Here is a 27,455-nt window from a genome sequence, read left to right on the forward strand (position 1 = left end):
CTCAGAACGTACAGTGGGCTTGGATGTTTTGAGGAAAGCAAAGCAAAGGCAACAGCTAACTCAAGATTTACTTTAAAAAAAGAAATTCAGGTCCTAGGCCTTAGCATTTTTTTATTTTACTCTTAAAGGGAGAGGGAGGAGAGAACACCGTTGCCACAAACAGTGCTGAAATGCTGTACCTAAGAATTGAAAAGCTATATGTAAATAAAAAATACAGCCTAAAATTCATGCTTATATACAGATAAAATTAATGTCTATTTATTTAGGCAGTCAATTCAAGCTGCCAAAGGACAGGTGGCTCCATAGCAGAAGAAACAAACCAGCAGTCGTGAAGACCTTGATTGCCAGCATGTCCTAGATACTTCCCGAATACTTGAAGAACTTTGAAGAGACCGAACTCGACTAATTTCAGCTCAGCAGCTGCCGAATGCGTTCAGAATAATAATTAATGTTTTCCTGAGGCATTTGCGTCTGAAAGAAATTGATTTCTTTTTTTCCATTTGCAAATGTCTAGCTTTCATATTCACATTGTGGTATAAATAACATCTGGGTTGAAGATTAATATTTAGTCTTTAAAGCAGAGTTTTTTCAATAATTAAACCTTGTTTAATTGGTAAGTGAACTGTTGCTGGTTTTTGCATCATTACTTGTGGAAATACTCATTTCGCTTGCATGTCTGGGCACAAGTATGTAAATTAACTCATCTCATGTATTTTTTTGCATTCTGATGTAAAGCTAAAGTTGACAGATACCGAGATTCTCATTAGATATTTTTTCCCCTAAAACAGATTACAATATTGCAGGAAAAATGGAATTAATACAGTGTCTTTCAGGCTTTAATTATATGGAGATTGAGGTAGCCACTCAGGAAGCTACCTTGTCAGCAAATCCCAACCTTCTGGTAATGCTGCTTGCCAGAACTAGGACGATTTGGGAATTTCAGCAACCGTTTCACCACTGATTTGGCCTTTACCAGTAGCTTGCTCAACTTTTAATTTAGCTCTCAGTCTTTCTGCTATCTAGTTCCAGGTATCTAGTGGTTTTAAAACTAAGTTGAGTGCACTAGAGCATTGGTCTTCACAGCAAGACTGGAAAATAACATAATTTGCTTTAGATCACCACCAGTTTGATACAAGCATTTCACTCATCTTCAAACATTGCTTACTGCTCTTTGGCTGCATGCGGATTTTGTTTCTTTTTCTAGCAGGATTTCTGAGGAGAAGCTTCTGACTGTTTGCTGTCTTGATCCCAGTTCCACAGACTGAATATCCCAGTGCTCCCAGTACTGGGATCTGTTCTTTGGTTCATTGCTGCTGTAATTAACCTGCTTCAAGAGAGCAGTCAAAGCAGTGGGGAGAAAGGTGGTTTCTCTCACAAGGCAGTGATTTCCTCAAGGTCTTAACATTATCATTGTGAGCCTTCTTCCCATCATTCAAGAGAAGAAAATTAAGAAAAATAACATCCTTGCATAACCCAGTAAAAAAAAATTTACTAACCAGTATCGCAGAGGAAACAATTAGCCAGAAAGCACGAAAGACTCATTATTGCTTCATTAAGCACCCTCATTAAGTCACATCAGAAATCATGACAGGTTTTTCAACCAAAAACTGCATTAGTCTAGCACTAATTCTACGCTCAGTAGCACTAAAACTGTTTTGAGAACAACCCTAATCCATGTCAGCAAAGCTTCTCCAAAGGCAAAGACCAAGAGAAGAAACTAGCACCTATAGCCCCATCCAATCCACACCATTAAGATCTCATTTTCCATAGTCATTAGCACTACGACGTGGCTTCATCTACTGCTCTGCAAAGGAAGAAATCACAAAAAAAAAAAAAAAAAAAAAAGAGTTGTAAAGGTGTCCTGGTTTCAGTTAGCACAGAATTAATTTTCTTCCTAGTAGCTGGTGGAATGCTGTGTTTTGGCTTAGGATGAGAAGAGTACTGATAACACCCCGATGCTTTAATTGTTGCAGAGCAGTGCTTATACTAAGCCAAGGACATCTCAGCCTTTTGCTCTGTCCTGCCAACGGGCAGGCTGGGGGTGCAGTAAGAGCTGGGAGGGGACAGACCCAGGACAGGTGACCCAAACTAGCCAAAGGGGTATTCCATACCATCTGACGTCATGCTAAACAATATATAGGGGTGGCTAGCCGGGGGGAGGGGGCCGGACTGCTCGGGGTTAGGCTGGGCATCGGTCAGCGAGTGGTGAGCAATTGCATTGTGCATCACTTGTTTGTATATATTATTATTATTTCCCTATTATCACCATATTATTATTATTGTTATTATTATTTTTGTTATTATTATTTTCCTGTCTTATTAAACTGTCTTTATCTCAACTCACGGGCTTCACTTTCCATTTCTCTCCCCCGTCCCGGAGAGGGAGGGGGGAGGGTGAGCGAACGGCTGCGTGGTGTTTAGCTGCCGGCCGGGTTAAACCACGACAAAAGGTATTACATATTTATCATTAATCTTGCCAAACTGTTACTAAAGCCCTATGTGGTTTGGAAGGCAGCGCAGGAAATAAATAGGTCAGGCACTGTATAAAAGTCACAGTTTTATTATCTTCAGAGATTTCATTTTCTGAATAGGATTTTACTACTAGGAACCAATTACTCCGTCCTTGTGTCTTATTACTGCACTCAAAAAAAGTTTTCCTTACATGTCAAAATGTGGTCCCGGTTATCTCATGCCAGAGCTGACCTGAATTCTCGGCGATTTGCTCTACGACACCGTGTGGACTTCTTATAGCTACAGCCTGTAAGGAAAGCTGTGCCGTTTCGGAAACAGCCTCAGAAACAAAAGCTGTGCCCAGTATTTTTCTACAACAAAAAGCACAGGAGATCAGACAAGTTCTGCTGATCCTCTGATCTCAGCTGCCCACGTACCAAAGATGGCCAAACAGAATCCCAGCTGTCTAAGCCAAACACCCACTACGTAATAAATTAGCCCAGTAGCAAGTATTTCTGAACTGCTAGCAGCATCCCTGCTTTCCTTACGAGATCGCAGATTCTCAGAGCATCCCCAGAAGTCTGCATTTTTCATCTGTGACGCAGAGGAATTTTCACAGGTACCGATGTTCAGCAATTGCAGCAAGGCTGTTAAATGCTTACTCAGGAGTTATAAACACAAAATGAAACCAGTTGTTAGAAACAAGACAGCATCTTCCTCTTAGTTTGGTTTCAGAGAAAAATAATTAACTAAAAATAATTGGTTTACAAAAACAAAAATACTTGTTTTTAGGGACCAGAATTATTTACCCAGTCTACACTGCCTGAGGCTATGTTCCTATTCTGCCTTTAAATTACAGTGAAGACCCTAATATCAAAGGAAAAAGGATTCCACCACCAATCGTTTTCTGTTTAATGAGCTGGTCAAATCTTCATAAATTACTCTTTTTTTTTTCCTTGAGAAAGTTACTCCACCACTCCAGATAAATGAAAGTAATGTTTTGTAATACAAACTTTTCCTTAACAGTCTGCGCAATGCCAGCCTCTTACTTTCAAACCTCAAAAGAAGGCAGTTTTGAATTTCAGTGTTTCATCCTCTCCACACGTGGGTACTGCTTGGAAATAACTGCTGCACTGCTAAGATTTAGAAAACATCCATCTTCTAAAAGAAAAAGGCATTCGGTACATTTTTGCTTAGTTACGCATATTTTACAATATTGACTTTTTTTTTTTTGTGGTAGTTTCAAATGTTGCCAACCCTTCAAAGAGTTTTAAGCCCCAGCTCCCCATATGTTCAAGTATCAGCTACTACACTCTTATCTATAGTAAATGCAGCTAAAAACATGACAGGCACTCCCATCTCATGCTCCTAAAAAGATACCATAAATCTGAGCCTACTTATCACCATTTTTAACTGTTTTACTTAATCTCAACTCTCAGTTGCCAGCAATGACATTTCCCAGCTATGAGTAAGACTTAGCATATAAATATTTTCTCTCCCAATCAAAGAAGGACACTCACATTACGGAAAATCACTAACAAAACATGTATTTAAAAAAAAAAAATCCTTTTTAAAATGTTAATTATCCAAGTTTACAAATACTACATGTATTTTCCTTCTGAATAAAAACAGGCTGCTGTAAGAAACACTACCCCCAGGTTTCAAGTGCATGAAGCAGAAAACTAAGACTTCATAAAAACTAATTAACGGGTATTATGGAACACAACAGCATTGCCTGAGAACGTAAGTAAGGTAGTAGGACCTCCACTGCATAGAACCACAGAATGGCCTGGGTTGGAAGGGACCTTAAAGACCACCTCATTCCAACTTTTTATAAGCCCCCTTTAAATACTGAAAAGCTACAATAAGGTTACCCCGGAGCCTTCTCTTCTCCAGGTTGAACATCTCCAGCTCTCTCAGCCTTTCTTCACAGGAGAAGTGCTCCAGTTTTCTGATCCTCTTTGTGGCCCTCCTCTGGACCCACTCCAACAGCCCCACGTCCTTCTTGTGCTGGGGGCCCCAGACCAGGATGCAGCACTCCAGGAGGGGCCTCACAAGGGCAGAGCAGAGGAGCACAATCACCTCCCTGCCCTGGGAGCAAGCTGTTCAAGTGCAGCCCAAGCCCAGGGAATTCTCCTTCCCAGCCCACCAGAGCCAGGCTGCTGCCAGCACCTGACCCCACACCAGGCAGCAGCAAGACTGAAGAACACCACAGACCCCAGAGCAGGCACCACACACAGTGTGCATACAAACCATACAAACAGCCTGATCCATCAGCACATTGTGGCTGACCTCTGTGGCCTCCTGTAGCTGCCACAGGCTGTGGTAATCCCAGAAGATGCCTCTCAAAGCCCTGGAAGCTGGCAGTGAAAATGCTCTGCCCCCTCTGCCACAAGCACACATTGCTAATAGTCAAGTTAAGTCAAGAAAAATCACGAAGTAAATGCCATGACAACTATTCTGCACGTTTTTCCCAGAGAAATGAGGCTAGAGTGCTCTTGCTATTTACACTCACAGATGAGTGTTAGAATTAATAACTTCTGACCATTTTACCCAATCCCACCAGATTTGAGAGAGAAAAGAACCCAAAAGAGACCAACTCCTGACAAGTTTCTTGGGAAAAATACTAGGTGAGAGACGCCGGCATGTCTCAGAACCAAACACAAACTGTGCAGAGCAGCAGACTCCGAAAGGAAAACGCATCCTATGTCAAACAGACGAGAATTTCAGAGCTGACAGTTCGGTTTTGTGCTGATACTTCAGAGTTTAACAATCCCAGGAAACAGCCTCCTGCCCAGATAGCACATAACTGCAAAGAACAGCAGACAGAAATAGAATAACTAACCAGGACCTGAAGTGCACCTCGCACTTTTCAAGGACGAACTTCAAGAACAGGACCCCAGCAAAGCATCAGAGGGCACTACAAACAATGTGTAGGACCCTGACCCTCACCAGCCTGTACTTTTTGCAACTATTAGCTATCTGGAAGAAAGCCTGAAATCTCATCTTTAGCGTATCTGACTTACTGTAAGATGACTGATGAAATAATTAGACCCCAAAAGAATACAGGTGCATCGTGACTGCAGCACAAGGGCTGTAAGAAGACTATCCAGCCCGTAAACCAACAGCGCATAGAAAAGATACAGGGGACTGGAGCAAAAGAATACACAGCTCAAGTGCCAGGTATTATCGCTGTGCTTTTTGAACAGCACCTGCACCTTTTTAAAAGCAAGGTAATCATACAGTGAGCAAAAAGCTGTGAGTATCTTTTGTATTCTTAGTTCAGCGCCCATCAAACTGCAGCTCACGGTCCCTTGGGAACAGCCCATGAGAACTGGCAAAGTGTTCAATGGCACCAGATAGGAGAAGTTTGGTTCCTCCTGAATTGCAGCAGTTCGCTGCCCCTGGGGCACGAGCAGCTGAGCAATCACAAAGCCCCAAAGGATCTAAGCTGCTCACAACTCCTCGTAGCAAGCTCTCGTGACAGAAAATCCTTGGAGATCTTCAGAAGCCGCCTGGACATGGTCTGGGCACCCTGCTCTGGGTGTCCCTGCTTGAGTAGGGGTTGGAGCAGATACCTCCAGAGGTCCCTTCCCACCTCAGCCATTCTGCGACTCTGTGAAAATAACCTGGGTAGAGGATGGCTACCTGAAATAAACAAACTGATTTATAGATGGTTCAAAGTCATTTTTAAATACAGCATCCAAAATAATGCCTGCATACAATTAATTGGGAAGTGACTAGACCTGATGGGTCAGTCATTTTTCTCTGTAGTTTATCATCACCGTAGTAACAAATAATCACTTGACAATGAAAGTTAGCTTACTATTTTTTTTTAAATCATACATCTTTAAGATTTATCTAGCAGTAGGGTTATTTTTGTTTTTTATTTAAGAGCAAAAAGCTGTAAATACATCAGTTGAGACAATCAGACATCACCTTTCTTTTCAGAACAGCAATTATTAGAAAAGTAGACACCAAAAAGGCTCAGGTGAACTTCTCACTAAATTCTGTCAGGTGTGTTTCATTTTTTTTAAATACCCAAATATTTTCTTATTTCCTGAAATACACTGATGACAAGTCCTACTAAACATACTTTCTATAGCACTTAGTACATTCTTGCAGTTGGATTTGATGATCTTCATAGATCCCTTCCAATTTTTGTTTTCTGTTCCATCATCCCTATGAATGTAAAAATCCGGACTCCAAATCAGCGCTGTTTTTGGACTTTAATTTCTCTTTTTACTTTGCTCCAAGAGTTACTGAAAACAGTGTGAAAAGCCCTACTCTCCATCCTGCATAACAAAAGTAGCTTCTTTTCACGCTAACTTATGACCTCCTCAAGGCTAAGCCTGTACAGAATATGCAAGCAGGAGAAAAACCATCTGGGACAAGAGCAGTAAGGTTACTGAGGTTGGGAAAATAAAATTGTTTTCAAATCTGTACAAGAGAGAATTGAAGAGATTAGGAGAAAACAGAAAATAGCTCTGACAAAATGCCAATCACAGTCCATATATGACACTGTTTAAGAAAGCAAGGATTAATGGGAAATTATTTGTCTAAAAGCTTATCTCTGCTCTTAGAGGGCAACTCGGTAAGTCAAAATGGAAGGGCACACACAACAAAACGCTACTGTATTTTTTATTATTATTATTATTATTTCAACCCTTCTGCACCTCATGCCTTTAATGGGTGACAGATGCAAGTAGCTGTATATTGCCTGAGCCTGCCTGGAAGCATCACTGAGAAGCTGAGACCTTGCCTAACATCTGCCCAGCTCTAATTTATCAGATGATTCGAGCACATGCTGGGAAAACGAGGAGAGCACAGATGACTACAATGGGGTATGCTTGGAAAAATAAACTCTGGACTACGTTGCCTTGCTCTAATGGTTTAGGTGCTCACACAACAAAAACGAAGGAGTATGGATGAACTCTTCACAGCTTTACGTTCTTATAACACATCCGATAGCACCTCAGGTAACAAACAGCAAGTGGGCTTTAGCTATGGAGAAGGGCAAAGAGGCAACACCCCAACCAGGCCACTGACAACTTGCACCGAGTGTCTAAATCATAAAACAACAAATTAAGTGAAAAGTAACAGCCCTGGAGGTGATAACCATCAGCTCCAACACCACAAATGGCTGAGCCCAGGGGGAAGCAGCATGCACGGAAGCCAGGCCACCAGCCAAGACCTGGATCCCTTGAGCAGCTACAGGGCCCTGTTTGGAGACCACGGTGCCAGTGACAGCTTGACTTGAGGTGAAGCCGCCTGGTTTGATGCGAGTCTGTATTGTTCAAAGAATGTGAGAGTAGGTCACAAAACAGAAATCCTAAAGCAATGTGATGGGTCGACCTCAGCTAATGCTCAACTCCCATGCAAGTGCTGGCAGTGGTGGGGCCACTGGAGCCAGCTGGAACCGTTGGTGTCTGGCATGGGACGGCCCCAGCCCCTTCTCGCAGGAAAGCGGCTCCCCACTACCAAAACCTTGCCACCTACGCCCAGGGCAAACAGAAATCATTATTTGCCTGCTATAAGCTTCCCACATAGTAAATACAATTTAATATTTATGCAACTGAATGGTACAGTTCAGCATTTGCAACTACCTCAGTCCTAGGATACGTATTTTCCTCAATTAAGGGGAAAAATGCTTTGCAAAGTGGGAAGAGATTGACTTACTCTGGGGTGCGGAGGTGATTCGTGTGTTTCTTCAACCTAGAAGCCAAAACATCAACGGAGACCCTCCCAGGGTCCCAGATCACCCTCCCATTTCTCTAATAACCATACCCTGAGGCCTCTAGTTCATGTACATAAGAGACAGCTTACTGCAGCTGAACATTTCTCTGTACACATTAGTTTGAACAAATACCCTCCGCAGAAAACTGAAGAAAATAAAAGTCAGCATGCAGTATTAATAATTTAACATACTGCGATGTTTTTAACTATGTGTTCAAAAAGGCGTATTATTGTTATGCTATTTTGCAGGGGTTTGATTTTATCAACTCATCTTTTAGCGCTAACTTCAATGAAATAAACTGTAGGTAAACACAAAGCACAAAAACTGTCCCATGAACAAACTGGTTTTATTTAAGATGGGCAGCTCTTTTGTACCACGTAGCACGAGGTAGGTTTTGGGCACAAAGTGATGTTGTAGGACCATTCGCCTTGCTCTGGAGCTGGAATTCTCTAAAGCACTTTCCAACAGAGTGAACTAACCTTCAGCTGGACTGTAAGAACAATGCTTCTGTGTGAACACAACTGGGGAGTAAGGCACTGCAGTCTTGTACCAAACAAGGGAGAGATCAAAAGCAACAGAAAGCATGAGAAGAGTCACAGAACTCAACTGTACCACCAAGGATTTAGGCTGGACACAGACTGCTGATAGAAATCGCACGAGCTTGACTGAATAGTTGAGCCTCGGATGACCAAGTACAAATTTCTGGCCAGCTGAATAACAAAATCATGCAGATTTGTAAAAATGCATTTCTGCCTCCTCCACAGTAAGAGCCTGATCCAGCAGTGACACATACCTGCAACTTTAATAGTAAATTCAGTTGTTATACCGAGAGACATTTCATTTTCCTAAATTAGCATTTCCTTTTGATTGAAGTTTTAAATACTAAAAAAAACAAACCTTGGCATACAAGTTGAAAACATCTCCAACTGATACTACAAGCACTGAAATTCCCTGTAAGGTGTATCAGGAATGGTGATTAACTCTTTCTGTAAGCAGAAACAGCATTTCACCAGGACTAGCTTGCAAGCTGGTTTCAGCTCGTGAGGTGCAGTTGTGTGGTTGGTTTAGAGCCACTCAGTATGCAGAGGACATTTCACTTCATCCCGCAGCTAAAGGAAATTTCTCTTTTGAATAACAATTAAGTAATCACACCTGACACCACTCTTCAAGAACAAAGGCTTTCAGATTAATGGGTCTGTAGTCAGCAATGGTCATAAAAAAGCCTTTTCAAGTGCTTGAAGCATCTCCAGACACCACGGTTTTTGGAACCCACCTGGGTCCTTCTAATCTAATGCTGCTTAACTGAATCATAACAGGGCTGGCTGTATTTTCAGTTCAATGCAGAACACAAGTGTAGGCAACACAGAGCTAATATCCGACTCAAGGGTCACAAACATGGTTTATAAATACAAGATACTAACTGAAAAAACAAAGGAAAGCCAACTTGTAACACTAAGATCTTCTGGTTATGATTCATAAAGTCAGATTCTGTTCCTGAGGAAGTACTATTTCTCTCATTACTTCCATTACTCTGAGAAAGACCATGGCAAACTGCAGGAGGAAACTTCATTACTGGAGGAAAACTGCAGAACTGAACTATATAAGAAGTGCTTCTTACAGACAAATTATGCCAGCAAATGTGTCAAATATGTTTTCAAGTCTATTTCATTGCTTTATCTTGCCACAAGGGCAGACAACTGAAAAATCAGATAAAGATATATAAACCCAACCGGCTGAACACATTCCAAACGGATGGATTTTTGTTACTCAAGCTTCTACCAATTCCTGGGTTTACCAGCTAGAACATGCGCAGTAACAGGCTTTCAACCCACTCCCCATGTGTAAAACAACCTAAACTTACACTGCCTTTTGAATCCGGTGGGCCTGAGCTGAATTGAAGGCAAATGTTTGCACATGTTTCAGCTTACATGTAGCAAAGCCATTATATAAGGAATCATGCTTGAAACACAGCTGCCTCCATCCATGCTAGACAAGTACAGCCCTCACTAGGGATACCATTGTAGATAAATCTTAAGGACAAAGTTATGTTAGCATGGAAGTCTATCTGCTGCTACTTCCCTTCACTACTCAAAGTCATCAGCCAGACCGTGACATAACACAGAGGTGGCTCTACTACTTTCAGCTCCCTATGTAGCTACTTCTATTTTTTTTAAATTCTTAAAGCTTACAACAGAATTGGATTTGTTGCCAGGTGAGAAATACACAAGGACAGACCTGATGAACTATTCCAAACAGGGTATGAGCGTGTGGGAAATACGATTCTAATATTAACGCTTTATTTGTCAACTGCCTTGGTAAGCTGATCTGAAATCTTCTTCTTGGCCTAGCAAAAGAAAAAAGATCTGTTTCACTAACCGATCAAGAGAAAGTGATAAAACATTTGGAGGAATAAATGCAGGACTTTGCAGCAACGGCTTGCAAAGCTGAGCATGAGAAGTCCACTAAAACACATAATCTGGCACGTCAAATGTCTACTGCTGAAGAAGCCACATGAAGCAATTGTATAAGGGAAGGTTAATAGAAGAGCCAAGAAAATTAAATGAACTTGTGCAAAACTTACTAACTCACATTCTTGCATGTGTGTGAAGGTACAAGAACAAGGAACAGTGACTGTACAAGTATGCAGTCAGACTGCATGTGGAAACATACGGTTGCATACAGGTACGCACATCCATATTGAACACTGAAACATACAAACAGATTGGTTTTCATAATAAACTGTTTCCAAAAAGACTATCCCAAACTCTAATAAACCTCCCCAGTTGCCAGTATGACCCCATATGATACAGTTGAAATTGAAGGCCTTTTGCAAACTGCTTGCAAGGCCCCCGCCCATCATGGGTTGAAGACAGGGGACCTGTGGAGGTCAGGTCAGTGAAAAAAACACAACAGCTTCAAACTGGGGTTATGAATGTTACATCCTCTCCTTGAGAAGTCTAAGACACAGCTTTGTGATTCTAGCTAAAACCTGTAATATTTCTGCATGTTATGTTTCCTGCAGAAAAGGCAATTTCATAACTGTGCTGACAAGAATAAAAAGATCTGGCACTGAGAGCAGAACCACCACGATGCCAGAGCATCAGCACCAGTCTGAGTTCTTCAGGCAGTATAAAACGCAGTAAATCTCTGAATATCCAACTGGTGAAATGCTATCTGTAGGGATACAACGTGCTACATTTGCAAGAGCATCACAACATACACACACAAAACCTTAAGCAGTTACAGAAGATTGTCTAGATTATGAGTTAGATTAAGTTTAGGTATGATGACTAGAACAACATCAAGACCAAGAACAGAGCTTTAAACACAGGATGTCCCTTACAGCCTGATGTCCAGATGATGATGCATCAGCAATAATAACACTGCAACACAGAATATCTCAGGTTGTACAAGCCTTGAAGGAACCCAGAAGGACACTGAAGGAAAATGTCCACATAATAACCTTAAGAAGTCCAACATACAAGAAAATCAGAAGACCAGAGTTTTCAAAACAGATGAATTGCTCGTTGATTAAGTAACACAGCTTCCTGCTCTATGGATAAAGAAATTAATGCTATTTGGAAAAAATCATTATCTGGTTTGAAAAAAATATCTGAGAGAAAGAATCAGTGATTTTTTAAAGATGATACAACACTTCTCATGTAAATGCTTAAAAAAGGAACAAGCAATGCCTTTTTAGCAGGAGTGCAACAAGACTAGGAACAAAGTTAAGTAAGACACTAAGAGAACAAACAAGAACTGGAATTGCCCACATAAAATCAATGCTAAGCAACCTAGACAATTAATAAGAGAAAAACATAATTGCTCATTTATGGTCAGATTTTAGTTGATGTTAAACCTCATAAAAAGAAATCTCATGACTCCAGGATTAACCTCTGTCGTCATAACATTAACTGGACAAAATCACTGGTACCTAACTGACATGGAAAACTTCAAATGCACCAGGTAACATCTGATATAGCAGATTTAAAAATAGAATGGCTACACATTACAAAAACATAGAAGTCTGATAACCGTGAATGACAGAGGCAAGCAGATTCATGATAATACAGTTAAAACATATTCAGATTTTAAAAAGCTTTTACTTATCCTTTTACTTATTAGCTCACACTGACAGATTCATAGAAATGAATCACAGAACAACAAATTACTGACATTTCATGGAATGTTTATTTGCATTTAGTGTATGCAAAAAAAAAAAATCAACCTCATTTGCACACATTCTGCATTACACCAAATAAAACACATTTTTCTTCAGAATTAGGAACTTAGTGCAATGTCTTCCCTTCTCCCTGTGTGTAGCAATGCAGTTGCAACACAGAAAAGCTACATTTCAGGCACATGTTTCTGTATAACCTTGTTCAGCACTCTCACGGTGCCCTCTGATGGCCAAGGCACAAGGTGCAGCTTTAACCCCTCCGGCCAGTTAAACATCTGGACACATACATACAAAATAACCATCATGGAAGGGGCGAAAACCATAAGAAGAATACGTTGGCAGGTTGATTGTGAGACTGGATGCAGTAGCAAGACAGAATCTTGCTACTGCAGTTTGAGTCAGTTTGTAAAACATGAAACCAATGAAGTTGTTCAAAACTCCGCACTCAGCAAGCAAAATATCTGATTAGACTGCAAGAGATAAGAACAGAGCTGCAGTGACCTCAAGAGAAAGCTGGTACGTAGCGTTAACTTTCAGGTCTTTGTCTGGGTTTGCATCTGCTTTTCTGAAAGGTTCCTTGAATTCATGCCTAATGCAGAAAATGATGCTTTCACAGAGCTCACTTCAGAGAAATGAATAAAGACAGCAGACAAAACATTAATAAAAAAAAAAAAAAGTAAAGCTAACAGAAAATTTGACAGAATTACCTATAAGTAGCTTGCAGTTTCCACCCTTTGCATTTTGGATCCTGCAAATTTAGAGAAGCTTTTAGATTAGTCCACTCATGCAAAGAATTATAATTACTGTACCATTTCCAACTAATACTCAAACTGCGTAACTAAAGGTGGTAGGCTGTGGACTACACTTCCCAAGAATTACTGTCACCTCTGAGCTCTAAGTTGTTACCCAAAATCACTGATGTAACCAGTGCTGACTCCAAGCACTGCAGCTTGGAAGGATTTCTCATCATTAATTGCTCCTCAAATTATTATTTCAAGCATCTCTGCTCTTCTGACAATAGCATAATGCTGGTAAAGCCTGCAATAAGAAAGACGTAGATGAACAGCAGTGCTACCCACTAGTTTTCCACTAGCAAGTGGATGACAAGAATTGTGCCTTACACCCAAGTCTAAATTTAAGCAACTGCCCATCAGCAGATAACCCACAATGCTTCCCTTTCTTCCTCCCAAAATAGCTTCAGATCAAACATTCAGATTGGCTTTTATTGTATTTTTATTGTCTACACATTGAAAGACTGAAGTAAAAAGAAACCCAAACCTTTGGGATCAACAAAGCTGGTAACAAAACAACCTTCACTTCATTTTGGCAGCATCAGTAGGAGAAAAAAAAAATCATGTTTTTTTTTCCTATGACTTAAGAAGCTTTAAACACTATATCCGCATTTATTCCCTTTCTTTCACATGTACCTTTACAAACAAAGGCTGTAGTCCATAACAAACCATATCATTTTGCTTAACTCGTGACAGATTATAATAAAAAAAAACTTTGCATTCTGATATTTGTTCAAGACAACAGAATATTTAAATTAAACATCAATCCTTAGGGTAATTCAACTATTTAAATACAATGGATTTTTCTTTTTTTACATAAATACAGAAAATTATAATAAAAAAGATATTTCACAAGCTACAATGTAAAATTGAAGCCGTATATCTGCATTCATCCATTTCCCTGATATTTCCCCATATTTTCTGCTATTCCATAACTCAAGATGCCGAACAGCTAATTCAGTGTCCTTTCAAAATCTACAGAGCACATTTTTCACTTCTATCCGGAAACTTTCCTGTAACCCTGGATACAGAATAATCCTTCATTACCTTTCAAAATCCTTTTTACTATAGAACATGTATATTACAATATTTTATTCGTTTTTTTTTACCTCTTCCCTCAGAACAATGAGGCAGCACCAGAGGGATGAGATGGATACAAGAGAGGGAGATGGCACACCATGATTCCCACAACAGCCCATACAGGCTGCCTGTAAGGCATTGGGGTGTGTTTTTACACAGCATGCTCAAGTTTTAAAACTATTCTTGGGGCAAAAACTCTGGTTAAGTGCTGTATATCAATAGGTCTGTGTTTGCTTTGTTTTGAAGCAGCAGCAGCAAGCTTTGCCTTTTTATTGTAAAATTTCTGTTTAATTATGCGGCCTTTGAAACACTCTACTTTCCTATTACCAGCCAAAATTATTCTGACAAATATTCATTTAAAAGAACCACAAAAAAGGTCCATTTCCTCTCAAGCCTAACTATGCAGATTAGCAATTATTTGCAGAAGAAATCCATTAACAGATGAACCTCCCTGTGGGGAACTGCAGTAAAATGGAAAGCCACACAACGAGACCACCCAGAAATCTGCTGCAGCAGTACTGACAGCGACTAGCACTTCTAAAAAAACAAGTCATTTCACCTATATTTAGAAGTTTAAAACAATAAAAAACAAGTTTGAAAAGCTATTGTTTTTCTTAAAAGTTCAAAACACTAGAACCGTGCAATCAGTAAAATTAGTGTTTTCCTTAAAAAGTGTTTTTCTTAAAAAGTCCTACAGCAAAATTTCAACAAGTCTTGGTATAGGCATTTCTGAGATAAGACTCGTGCATACTTTAATTTTTTCCTTTCACTTGCTGCTTAAAGAAGTGCTCCAACCTCTGGAAAGCCTACATACTTTGTTAATTAAAGTGTCATCTGATACAACAACCAGCTGCTCAATTCCATATCTAACTTTGAGCTACTAACATTAGTTTCCCATTCTTCCCGGGGATTAAAAAGGAAGGGTTTAGGCTGTAGTCCTCTCACAGCCATACAATCTTTATCATTAGGAGGAATGGCAAAAAAAGACACGTTAACATCTCAAATACAATGTGCATTCACTGGTTAGGGATATCATAAAACATTACATATGGAAACAGCCCCTCTCCATAATACAAGGCGAAATATATGCCAAAAAAATATTTCACTGAAAGGTAGTTACTACAATTTTTAAACATTTAGCATATTTCTCTTTGCCTGATCTTAGACTTAAATGTTTCAGAACATGCCCTCTTCTTGTCCTTCTGCATTCTACGTTTATTGCAGCCTTTTTTGCTTTTAACCCAAGAAAATTTGGCTTCACACAAACACGACTGCAACCAAAACTGCAAACACTACAGCTGAATTTAGGTCTCAAAATAATTTGCATATTAAATCTGGTAACTTCCTGGACTCCAGCTCTTCCTTCAGTGCCCAGTCTGACACGCACTGCTGAACACGTTGATTTGTACAGCTACAAGACTTGGTCATTTTGCTGTGACTATTTGAAACAGCCAGTCTTATGAGCATCTGTATTTGGTGGGATATTAAGAACTTTTTATAAACAAGGTGCAACTTTGGGGATACCTGTTTGGTAGGCTTATAAAAATGCATGATATGCTACCCAGAATGTAACATCTAACCGAGGAACATGAAAAACACAGGTTAGACAATAGAGGCGATGAATAATGAATGAATACAGGTGCATCTACTCTTTATGTTTTTCCCGTGATTATAGATTTTTTGAGGATTGCGTTGCAAAGCTTTCAGAAAGTTTTTTTCAGAGTAGCTTTTAGCAAATAAGCAAAACAGGAAAAGAATCGCTTTGAAAAGCAAACACAAGGTGAGCACTTCAAAACATAATGAAGAAAAACAGAAGCACAAAACAAATTCTCGTGAACTACTGAGATTAGCAGAACAGAATGGATGATGAGCTGAAGCAGGAGGAAGAACTCCAGCTTTAAGAAATAGGCAAGTGATGAGATGAGTTGGTCGAGCAACTAAACAAAGAAGCAAGCAAGAATAAGAGCATTACGTACATTCTTTTGGAATGGGAAAGAATAAGTAAGCTAGCATAAGTACTTGGAAGATTTAAGCCATAAACAACTTGAAAGTTTAGGACAAAAGTGGCACACACTTCAAAAACGTCATAAAAAGTAACTGTCAGGACTTGACCATGTTTGTTTAAATGTTTCAGTGAGGTAGCAATACTGCTTTTCAACAATCACCGATTTAAGAATCCATTCTTTAAGCCCGGGGAGTAACTGTTCTCTTCTAAAAGCAGCCTATCAACTGCAGCACTTGAAAGAATTGTTTAAGACAAAGAGTATCAAAGATTGATGCTCCTTTACAGGATTCTGCAGTTGTATGCAAAGATTTGATATATTCATTCCGAGAGAATTTTATGATTAATTGCACATGGTAATGGTAGCTAAATTGTGCCTCTTGAATCATATACAAAACTGGTAAGTGGTTGAAATTTGGATCTCAATAATGGGATTTCTCATCTCTATTAACGTATAGGCTCATGGGCAATTCAAAGCTCAACTAGAGTGGAAGGGATTCAGTTAGCATTGTTGAGACATACAAATTGTTTTCCAGTGGAAACAACTGCATACACAAATCAGTCTCAGCCCACAGTGAAACACTGGGATGCTGAGGAAGACACAAGGTACATCTTCACTGGCAGTTTAGATGGCTCTCCTGGTCACTGGAGTCCTGCTCCATTCGTGGTCCAAAGCAAACATCAGCTAGATCACTTGTCAGCTCCCTTCTGAAAAGTTAAGCAGTTTTCTCCACGAAACAGGCAGTTCACAAGGTAACTTGTCATTAATTCTGCTGTAAACCAACTCCAAACAAACGCTACTTCTGCTATCACTTAGATACTCTCTATGGGTCACAGGCAGCCATAAGAAAAAAAAAAGTCAGGAGAAAACTTCAATTTCTAACACAGAATCATACTAAAAACAGACACTTGGGTCTACTTATTGACCTCATATGCCTCTACATTTCATTCTTACTGACTAGAGTGCATCACTCTCAAATTACTGTTTCAGCATGTTAATAAATTGTTAGATAATCGTTGTCCTGTGACATTAAACAAACATTATATTAACTGAGGTATTTCCTGGTTATTACCTCTATTACACAAAATAGATATAAATTGTATTTCCTGCTTGTGTATTCTATTCCAAAAATATTTTTCTGAAATTTAAGGAGTAACTAAAAGTTAAGCAAACCTTCCACGCATTTCAATTCATGTACACCTTGATTTGCTATTTTACTACCACAAAATACTTCAGTTCATTTGAGGATGGGATTAGTTCCATCTGAATCAAACCAAACAAGACCCATGCAAAGAGACCACAGCAATGGTTTAGACAGCAAAGGCACATTTAGTATTTACCAAAAATCTTATACTTTGTAGTAAACGCAAGTAGCAGATAGGAGAATTAGGAAGCCAAAACACTGAATGAAGTCAATTTCATTTAGCCTCCTGATGTTTTTAATAGTTACTTTAGGCTAGAAACCAATACGTTGCTAAAATAAACACATCCTTCAATTAGTAGAAGGGATAAAATGGCATATAATGATTTCAGAGAAACAGTCAACAATGGAACGATTAAGGGGACACAGTAAAACGTCAGTCCACAAGGAAAAGTGCAATGTTTTCACTACCTTGCAGGTATCTATTCTGCATACAGGAACGAGGTCTCTGACACAGAATCACACAAGCAAAGTTGCTTCCCTTGATTGTCTTTCTCTCATCCCAAACGCCACTATTTTCTTTAGTAGAGCTGTTCCTTATACAACCTTACAATAAAATATTAAGAAACGAAGACCAGCTTCTTCTCTGCAAAACTCTCACAGCAAAACTTTCACGTGGGAGATTCAGAGGACAAAGTCACTGTAATCACATTTTACACTATGGTGCCAAAGTTATTACCTTACTAACCTTGTATGTGCATATTATAAAAATCATCCATTTATGTTACAGTGAATTACTTTAAGTTAACACTGGGAACACAATACCTGAAATGAATTTCAAGTGACAAGACCATCATTAATCATACCTTTTCAGCATTAATGCCACTACATAAAGCCTTCTGCTTCACTGCTTGAAAACGTACATGTTTTAGGAAGAAAATGTTTTGCAGGTGGTGTTATGGTGGTGTAAAGAACCCGCTAAGTCCCAGATTAGCAGGTTCTTTGAACACACTGCATACATCAACCAGAATTGTGTATTTGACTGATGTTTAATTTTAAAGGACAAATCACCAGAATTATTAGTAAAACTAAAAGCAACTTACTTGATCAATATTTCTAACAATTTTGAAGATCACATCCTAAGCGGCAAAATGAATAAACAAAAAAAAAAAATAGATAAAAATTGGAAAAAGCCAATGATGCCTTCCTTTTGCACTAAGCCCTCAAAAATTGATTTGTAGACATTTGATCAGATTAACAAGGTCACACTGCAAGGTAAAAAGCGTGCTCTTATCAAGTTAGGAGGAAAACATGCTATCAAGATTATACATATCACAACAGGAATCTTGAATTCTCGCAGTTTATTTTTAGTCAATAGTTTAATTTGCATAAAGTTAGATCCTATGTGATGTTCTGACAAAGTATTTTCACAAAAGCAACTTATTGCAGTAGACTCATAATACAAAGACCACACAAGCTATATCTTCAACTGATAGGCTCGAGATGGGGGAAATGGGCCTGGGTTTTAACACAAATATGGCATTCCACTGAAAAACTGCCATCAGGCAATGAGTGTAAAGCTCGGTTATTGCAACCAAAGATAATTACAAGTCTTTGTGAAGTAAACTCTTCAAACCCACAATGAAATCATTCATGTTAAACAGGAATATTTACATTTTCAAGCATTTGCTTATAGCTTAACAATGTAACATTTAACAAGCACTAAAACTTAAAGACTAAACATTCTCTGAGCTGTAACACTCATTATGATAAAAATTACATTATGATTCACTCTAGTTCAGGCAAACATCTGCCACGAGCACAAGCATCCCAGTCAAAATCAGGTTTTACAGTATCTATTATCCCCATCTCTGGAATTTATCAAAGAACTGCTTCAGTAGAGGAGTCAACAACACCAGGAAGCTGAACTAACACTGCTATGTGTGCTGGAACCAGAGTGCCAAGCCTCCTTTTCTCTAGTAGCCAACCTCAGCAGGCCTACAAGGCCAGGGACTGAAACCTTTGGTTATGGTGGGCTGTCCTCAGCTACAGGTCAGCCACACACCCAGCCACTCCTCACTCCCCCTCCTCACCAGGACAGGGGAGACAGCAGGATGAGAGGGCACTGCTCTACCGTGAGGGTGACAGAGCCCTGGAACAGGTTGCCCAGAGAGGCTGTGGGGTCTCTTTCTCTGGAGATATTCAAAGCCTGCCTGGATGCCATCCTGCTCAACATGCTCTAGGGGATCCTGCTCAGCAGGAGGGTCGAACTGGGTGATCTTCAGAGGTCCCAGCCAACCTCGGCTACTCTGTGATTCTGTGAAAAGGCTCGTGGGTCAGGGTAAAGACAGGGAAATCGCAATACAGGCGAAACAGACTTGACTTGGGGAAAATTAATTTAGTTTACTGCTAATGAAAAATGACTTGCATAGAAAAACAAAGACAGGCCATAAACCTTTCCTCCCCTCTCTTTCGAGATGGGCTACACTCCTTCAGTCCAGACTCCTGACCCAAGCAGAGCAGAGGAAGTTATGGTCAGTACAGACCAGCTCCTCTCCGCTGCTCCCACCCCGTCACATTTTAATCTTGCTCTGGCATGGGCTCTCTCCCACTGGCCACGGTTTCTTCAGGAATAATATTTTTAAGAAGTAATTATTACAGCATGGGTTCCACCAGCTGTAGTTCCTTCAGGGAGTATCCCCCTGCTCCAGAGCGCGGTCCTCCATAGGTGCCATGAACATCTGCTGCAGTGTCACAAAGCTCGTCCTCTGACCTTGGCATTCCCTCCCTCGTGCCTTTTGGTTCCCTTTTACCCTTCCTTAAATACGTTCCCCAGAGGCACCACCATTTTGGCTGCTGTGCCCTGCGGTGGGGCTGTTGGAGCCGGCTGGAACCGGCTGGGGTTGGCACGGGGCAGCCCTGGCCTCTCCTCACAGAGGCCGCCCCGCAGCACCCTGACACACACACCCAGCTCACAGCTTTAGTCAAGACTACCCCTGTTCTTTTCAAAGAAAAGAGCATTTTACATGCTCAATCTAACACCATAATCTATATAAAGGATCCTGTTCAATCACACAGGAAGACAGGCTATACCTGACACTAAGTGGTGCTACTAAAAAAGTAGTTCAAAAAAACTAAATGCACCTTTAAAGATTATGTCAGTCCTGGGGATGAGACATGACAAGGACAAGGGAGCTCACATTGAACACTGCAACGCTTTCATCAGGTGGGAGACACATCCATCCGTACAGCCATTTTCACAGAATCACAGAATTCACAGAATCACAGAATTTCTAGGTTGGAAGAGACCTCAAGATCATCGAGTCCAACCTCTAACCTAACACTAACAGTCCCCACTAAACCATATCCCTAAGCTCTACATCTAAACGTCTTTTGAAGACTTCCAGGGATGGTGACTCCACCACCTCCCTGGGCAGCCCGTTCCAGTGCCTAACAACCCTTTCAGTAAAGAAATTCTTCCTAACATCTAACCTAAAACTCCCCTGGCGTAACTTTAGCCCATTCCCCCTCGTCCTGTCACCAGGCACATGGGAGAACAGGCCAACCCCCACCTCGCTACAGCCTCCTTTAATGTACTTATACAGAGCAATAAGGTCACCCCTGAGCCTCCTCTTCTCCAGGCTGAATAAGCCCAGCTCCTTCAGCCGCTCCTCATAGGACTTGCTCTCCAGGCCCCTCACCAGCTTCGTCGCCCTTCTTTGGACCCGCTCAAGCACCTCGATGTCCTTCTTGTAGCGAGGGGCCCAAAACTGAACACAGTACTCAAGGTGCGGCCTCACCAGAGCCGAGTACAGGGGGACGATCACCTCCCTAGCCCTGCTGGTCACAGTGTTTCTGATACAAGCCAGGATGCCGTTGGCCTTCTTGGCCACCTGAGCACACTGCTGGCTCATATTCAGCCGACTGTCCACCATCATTCCCAGGTCCTTCTCTGCCTGGCAGCTCTCCAACCATTCCTCTCCCAGCCTGTAGCTCTGCTTGGGGTTATTGCGCCCCAGGTGCAGGACCCGGCACTTGGCCTTGTTGAACTTCATACAGTTGACCTCAGCCCATCGGTGCAGCCTATCCAGATCCTCCTGCAGAGCCTTCCTACCCTCGAGCAGATCGACACACGCACCTAGCTTGGTGTCATCTGCAAACTTACTGAGGGTGCACTCAATGCCGTCATCCAGATCATTGATGAAGATGTTAAAGAGGACCGGCCCCAGCACCGAGCCCTGGGGGACGCCACTAGTGACTGGCCTCCAACTGGACTTGGCTCCATTTACCACAACTCTTTGGGCCCGGCTATCCAGCCAGTTTCTAACCCAACGAAGCGTGCGCCAGTTCAAGCCAAGAGCAGCCAGTTTCTTGAGGAGAATGCTGTGGGAGACGGTGTCAAAAGCCTTGCTGAAGTCAAGGTAGACCACATCCACAGCCTTTCCCTCATCCACCCAGCGCGTCACTTTGTCGTAGAAGGAGATCAGGTTCGTCAAGCAGGACCTGCCTTCCATAAACCCATGCTGGCTGGGCCTGATCGCCTGCTTGCCCTTCAAGTGCCGCATGATGACTCCCAAGAGGATCTGCTCCATGAGCTTCCCTGGTACTGAGGTCAAACTGACCGGCCTGTAGTTCCCCGGGTCTGCCCTCCGGCCCTTCTTCTGGATGGGCGTCACATTTGCTAGTCGCCAGTCAGCTGGGACCTCCCCCGATAGCCAGGACTGCTGATAAATGATGGATAGGGGCTTGGCCAGCTCCTCTGCCAGTTCTCTCAGTACCCTTCGGTGGATCCCATCCGGCCCCATCGATTTGTGGACATCCAGGTGCCGTAGCAGGTCACCAACCAGTTCTTCGTGGATGGTGAGGGCCACATCCTGCTCCCCGTCCCCTTCCACCAGTTCTGGGTATCCAGAGAGCAACCGGTTTTGCTGCTAAAGGCTGAGGCAAAGAAGGCATTAAGCACCTCCGCCTTTTCCTCATCTCTTGTAACTAAGTTTCCCCCTGCATCCAGTAAAGGATGGAGATTCTCCCTAGTCCTCCTTTTTGTGTTGATGTATTTATAAAATATAAATATATTTTGGTTAATCACACAAGACTGCAATTGTGGAGGCAAACTTGTCCAACATCAGCTCCAGTAGAAACAAGCCAGACAACTGCTAAAGCAGTATGAAGTCAAATTCCAAGTTGCTTGATTCAAGAAATCAGAAGTTAAAGCTGCTATCCTCAAAAAAGATCCAGCACTGCTAATAATTTCAGAGCCTAAGTTCTCTGCGTCACCGTAACTGAAATGAAAATCAAAACACAGCACAGTATTACTGCAGAAACATTTGCGTGTCAGCGTAAACCCAGTGAAGTCTTCATGAATAAAACATAACGCAATTTGAATTAATAAAAGTTTGCTTGAAGTTATAAAACAAATGTAGAGCTAATATTACAACTTAGAGGAACAACAGAAAATATTTAGGCTTTCTACTGTTTAATCATCATTAATGGGACAAAGGCAATCATTTACCAATGGATGGGTCAGAAAAAACAGAAAGAAGGGCCTTGCAGTATTGATTTTGCACGTATAATGAGCTTCAGTTGCATTTGCAACCATCAAGAAGGCTTGAATAGTATGAACTCCCCCTATTGATGAGCCTCAAAGAATGGAGGCATACTCAAGATGTTAAACTTATTTTTAACAGAATGAAACAACACATGACTGCTTTGTGGAGTTGACTAGTAAGCAACTGAAGCACAACTCCAGCCAAAACGAATTTGTGTGAACATAAAACCTTTTTAAAAGTATGTATTGTGAGTTATTTACTATTCTCTCAGACATCAGTACCAACAATTTATTCCTTCTGTTCACCCAGATGCTATTCCCCTTCCTTCAGAAGCCTGGCCAGAACCACTCCGTAACACACAGGTGGGCAGTGGCCTCAGCAGGCACCACAGTAAGGCTAGGCCACCACTCCAACCGTTCAGTGCTTTGGTGAGCTGAGAATGTAGTTCATACTACAAGACCTTAGGGTATAACAGCTTCAGAGCATCTTAGAGAAGGCAGGGCAGGCCTTCATCATAAAATAATTGCTGTATATATCTCCTTCCAAAAATGTATGCATGCAACTCCTTGCGCGTAGCACCAGAGAACCTCCTGGTTCCAAAACATACAGAGTACATATAATCAGTAACACCATTCAAACGACCAAAAATTAAGAAATCGTGCTTCTTTAGCATTTAAAAACTGAATGGCTAATGAGAACCATAAGCACAGAAAGATTCCTCAGAACTACATACCTGAAAGAAAGACCATCTTTCCACTACCTATATTGAGGGCATTTTCTCCCTTAGAAGCTTGTAACAGACAGTCCAAAAGCCTAGGAGGCAACTACCACATATAAGATAGAATATTCATCCTAATTTTTTGATGTTACGCAGTGATGGCAAATCCCATCTTTAGAAACAGCATCTGAGTCTAATTTGGATTATCGCATCATTAAGGTCCTTAATTATCAAATTCTAATCAAAGAAGGATTGTCTATAAGAAAGTTCTGAGAACAAAGCATAAATAACCAGATGATGCAAAAAAACACTAAAAGAGACTCCCAAAAGCATACATACATATGCTCATTGTAGTACTATTGTCAAATCCATTCATTAGCAGACAGATTAAATGACAAATCAATGATGCTGTTTAGTGATGCTTCTTAGCTAACTCTAGCCTTTATGCACAACTTCTGTAGCAAGTCATGAAGAGCTCCATATAATCACAGAGCCTGAATTCAGCATGTTTCTTCATTTTCTTTGCAGCAGCAGACATACAAACACCCATGTGCTACAAAAAGCATTGCTAAGCAATACTAAACCAGCTATATAGGAAGAACTTAAGCCCAGTCCAAATAATACTTCAACAACTACTTTTCACAAATGCTACTAAAAGCATGTGACTGTTATAATTTCAATAGAAATGCATCTCTTCACTTCAGGTAATGCTGAGCAAGAAAGGTGCTTTGCTAAAGATTATCCTCTTAATTCCTTTGTTGTGGAACAGCAACTACTATCGCCTTTTATGCAAAAAAGACCCTTTATGTACAATCTTTTCTTTAACAGTATATTCTTACATTTTCACTGAAATGTTTGTGGTTTTTTTTTTTAAACCATAGCATTGCACAAAGCATATGATATTGCAGAAAACAACTTCCAATCACAAGTTAGAGAGAAATGTATGCTTAAATGAGAATAGTGTAGCCCCAAAATCTGAAACAGAAATACTTAGAATTTTATGTGGGTGTAATTGATCTGTTATGGTTTTGTTCCATTGAAAACTACACTAATTATCCAGCCACCAAATGTAATACTCCAGTTGTATATTCAGTTGTTTGATATGACAGAATAACATTAGATTGACACCTGTAGAACATGTTGGATATTTGGCCTTCATTTCCGAAAGACTAAATTTAATAGCATCACCAACATCCCTCACCAGTGCACTGTACAGGTTAAAATTTGCTGGAACAGCTTATTCGATGTGCTTTCACAAACTCAATTAGCAATCAGAAGCCCATGACTTCAGTTTTGAAATAGGACAGGAATCACTAATCTATTATTTCTTACTCTGAAAATATGGGGAATGATAATAAAAAAAAAAAAAAAACTTACATCATAAAACAAAAAAAATAATGCAAGCCTGAAATAATGCAGTAACTTTAAACATACCAGTTCTATAGAAGATAATGATAAAGACCCATGAGAATGTTAATATTTCTAAACTATGATTATGGGGGATGAGAAAGAAGTAGTTCTTTATTATAAAGCAGCTATTGGCTCTAATGAGTTAATCTGGATTAAATGAATTCCTTATAAAGTAGCCTGGAAAATCAAAGGCTCATGGGGCATCAATCAAATCAAATAAAAAAAAAAAAGTTGCAAAATCTTGTGGAAAACATTGATACAAAGAAAACAGATGTTACTGGGGTAATATTTTGAGTGAAGAATCACATTACTCGTATATAGGAAATAATTTTAAAATCCTTTACTTGAAAATTCTTTACAATTAATATTGTAGGTATGATAAATCCCATTTAAAATTAAGAAACTCAGCTTATTCTCTCAGTTCATTACTGAAGGGCTTTTTTGTTTTGTTTTGATCTGTAGGCACTTTTGATAGAGTTTGACAAAAACAAATTGATATGTTTTAAATCCAAATGGCTACTGTTCAAGATCATCATTAAACAATGCAACAAAACTTGTAAAATCAGACTTACCGCCAGTGCTTTAGATAACTTTTGTCTGTAGTTATTCAAAACAATAGCATCAATGTCCTTAAGAGGCACAAATGCAAAGCCATCTTTAATAAACACTCTTCTGGCTCTGAATAGATCAACAGCATCTGAAAGTCCAACCTGAGAAAGTGAAGAAAAAAAAACAACTGTAGAATAGCAAAAACAGTGCAGTAACAATTAGTACAACCCTAGGATTCAATATGGACCAGTAGAGCTTTAGGTCATTCTGTGTCTTTTAACAAAGCTCTAGGCAAAACACAAAGGTTTCTGAAAGCAAATGTTGATTTCTGATGGAAAAATATTATTTGCTTACAGAAAGTCATACAACTAGGCTATACAAGCTACCTTAGAATTTGTATCTACAATGACCAGCCTGAGATTAAGTTCAGCAAAGGCAAATGCAAGTTCCTGCATCTGGGATGGGGAAAACCCCAATGTCAGTACAGGCTGGGTGTAGACGTGTAGATGTGGTGCTTATGGACATGATTTAGTGGTTGACTTGGTGGTGCTAGGTTAACGATTGGACTTGATGATCCTAGAAGTCTTTTCCAACCTAAACAATTCTATGATCATGTAACTTTCAATCACTTCTTTCTTCTCTTCTTGATCGCTTCCATAAAGTATTTCACACTAATACCAGACTAAACCTAGTTTCAGTAACAGGTATTTGAGAATGCCTCAGTCACGACAGTCTGTCAGCCAGTTAAGTCAAGTGATGTGTCTGGGACACGTTAAAACAGAAGACCTTCTTTGTCAAGAAAGACAGGGGCTGACAGAAGATGTTAATGGTAGTCTGAAGCTCCCTTCATTCTCCCTCTACCCTCATACTGACGTGAAAAAGAACTCTCATTAGTCTCAGTTAATTTAGATATTTTGATTTACTGTTCATAATAGTACTGTATAACCTTAAAATTAGTAACTCGAAGTTTTAAAGAGAACGTAAGTTTGTTGCACTTATTTATTATCTACTTACCTTATAGAACATTTGTTCTTTTACTTTAGTCATAGTGAAGCCAGGGGTTGATGTAAACAGTTCATTTGCCAATTCATTTTTCAGGTCTTCACTAATCTAAAATAAAAAACTTCTTTTAAAACCACTGAAATACTTCAAATACACCTTTTTTTTGTTTTTTAAATGAGCTAAAAGATGACTTGATCTGTAAATATATCATTTTTTCAGTTGGTAAGATAAAATGAACAATTATATATTCAAAAAGTGATCTCTAATAATTAGGCATAAACCAGCAAAGCATTAGTGGTCAAAAGTGTGAAATGACATTCTTTTTAAAGTAGTAATACAGACTTCAAAGTATAATACAAAAACAATACTTTATACATTAACACAAGTATAAAAAAAAAAAAGCATGCTTTTCAAAAATTGGCCTCTCTAAAATCAGCCTCTGTGATGATCCCTGGTTATATCTAGATTTACTGCATTCACTAAAACAAAGCATGGTAACTGAATGGCAATTGGAAAGACAAAATTGTTTTACAATCCTAAACAATTATCTTAGATTTTTTAAAGTACCAGTATCAGCTCATTTTTAAAACCAGAGTTTTAAAAGATCATATACGTATGGATTTTTTCTTCGAGAATGAGGACAATGGGACATTTATTGTTCACCATGTGTTAGTGCTTTCACAGGTTTAGAGAATTATGCAGCAATACTCTAATTTAACGTCTTGAAGTACTTAGAAAAAATTTCTAACTTGAAACAAAAATCATGAAAAATACTACATTTCCTAACAGCAATTTATTGAATACAAATATGCAAATACAGACATATACAAATACATACATATTA

General features: G+C 40.0%; 1 protein-coding gene across 2 annotated transcripts in view; it reads right to left on the reverse strand.

Moving 5' to 3' along the window:
• Nucleotides 1-27,455, reverse strand: part of PRIM2 (DNA primase subunit 2) — a 107,875-nt gene that overhangs the window by 59,933 nt on the left and 20,487 nt on the right. For both annotated transcript variants that reach the window (XM_068678287.1, XM_068678286.1), the window contains exons 6-7: nt 26,624-26,719; nt 25,633-25,770 (exon numbers count right to left, since the gene is read on the reverse strand). In XM_068678287.1, the coding sequence (XP_068534388.1) occupies nt 25,633-25,770; nt 26,624-26,719 (234 nt within the window). The remainder of the gene's footprint in view (nt 1-25,632; nt 25,771-26,623; nt 26,720-27,455) is intronic.

This window comes from Anas acuta, chromosome 3 (assembly GCF_963932015.1).
Source record: "Anas acuta chromosome 3, bAnaAcu1.1, whole genome shotgun sequence".
In the NCBI taxonomy this organism is placed as follows: Eukaryota; Metazoa; Chordata; class Aves; order Anseriformes; family Anatidae; genus Anas; species Anas acuta.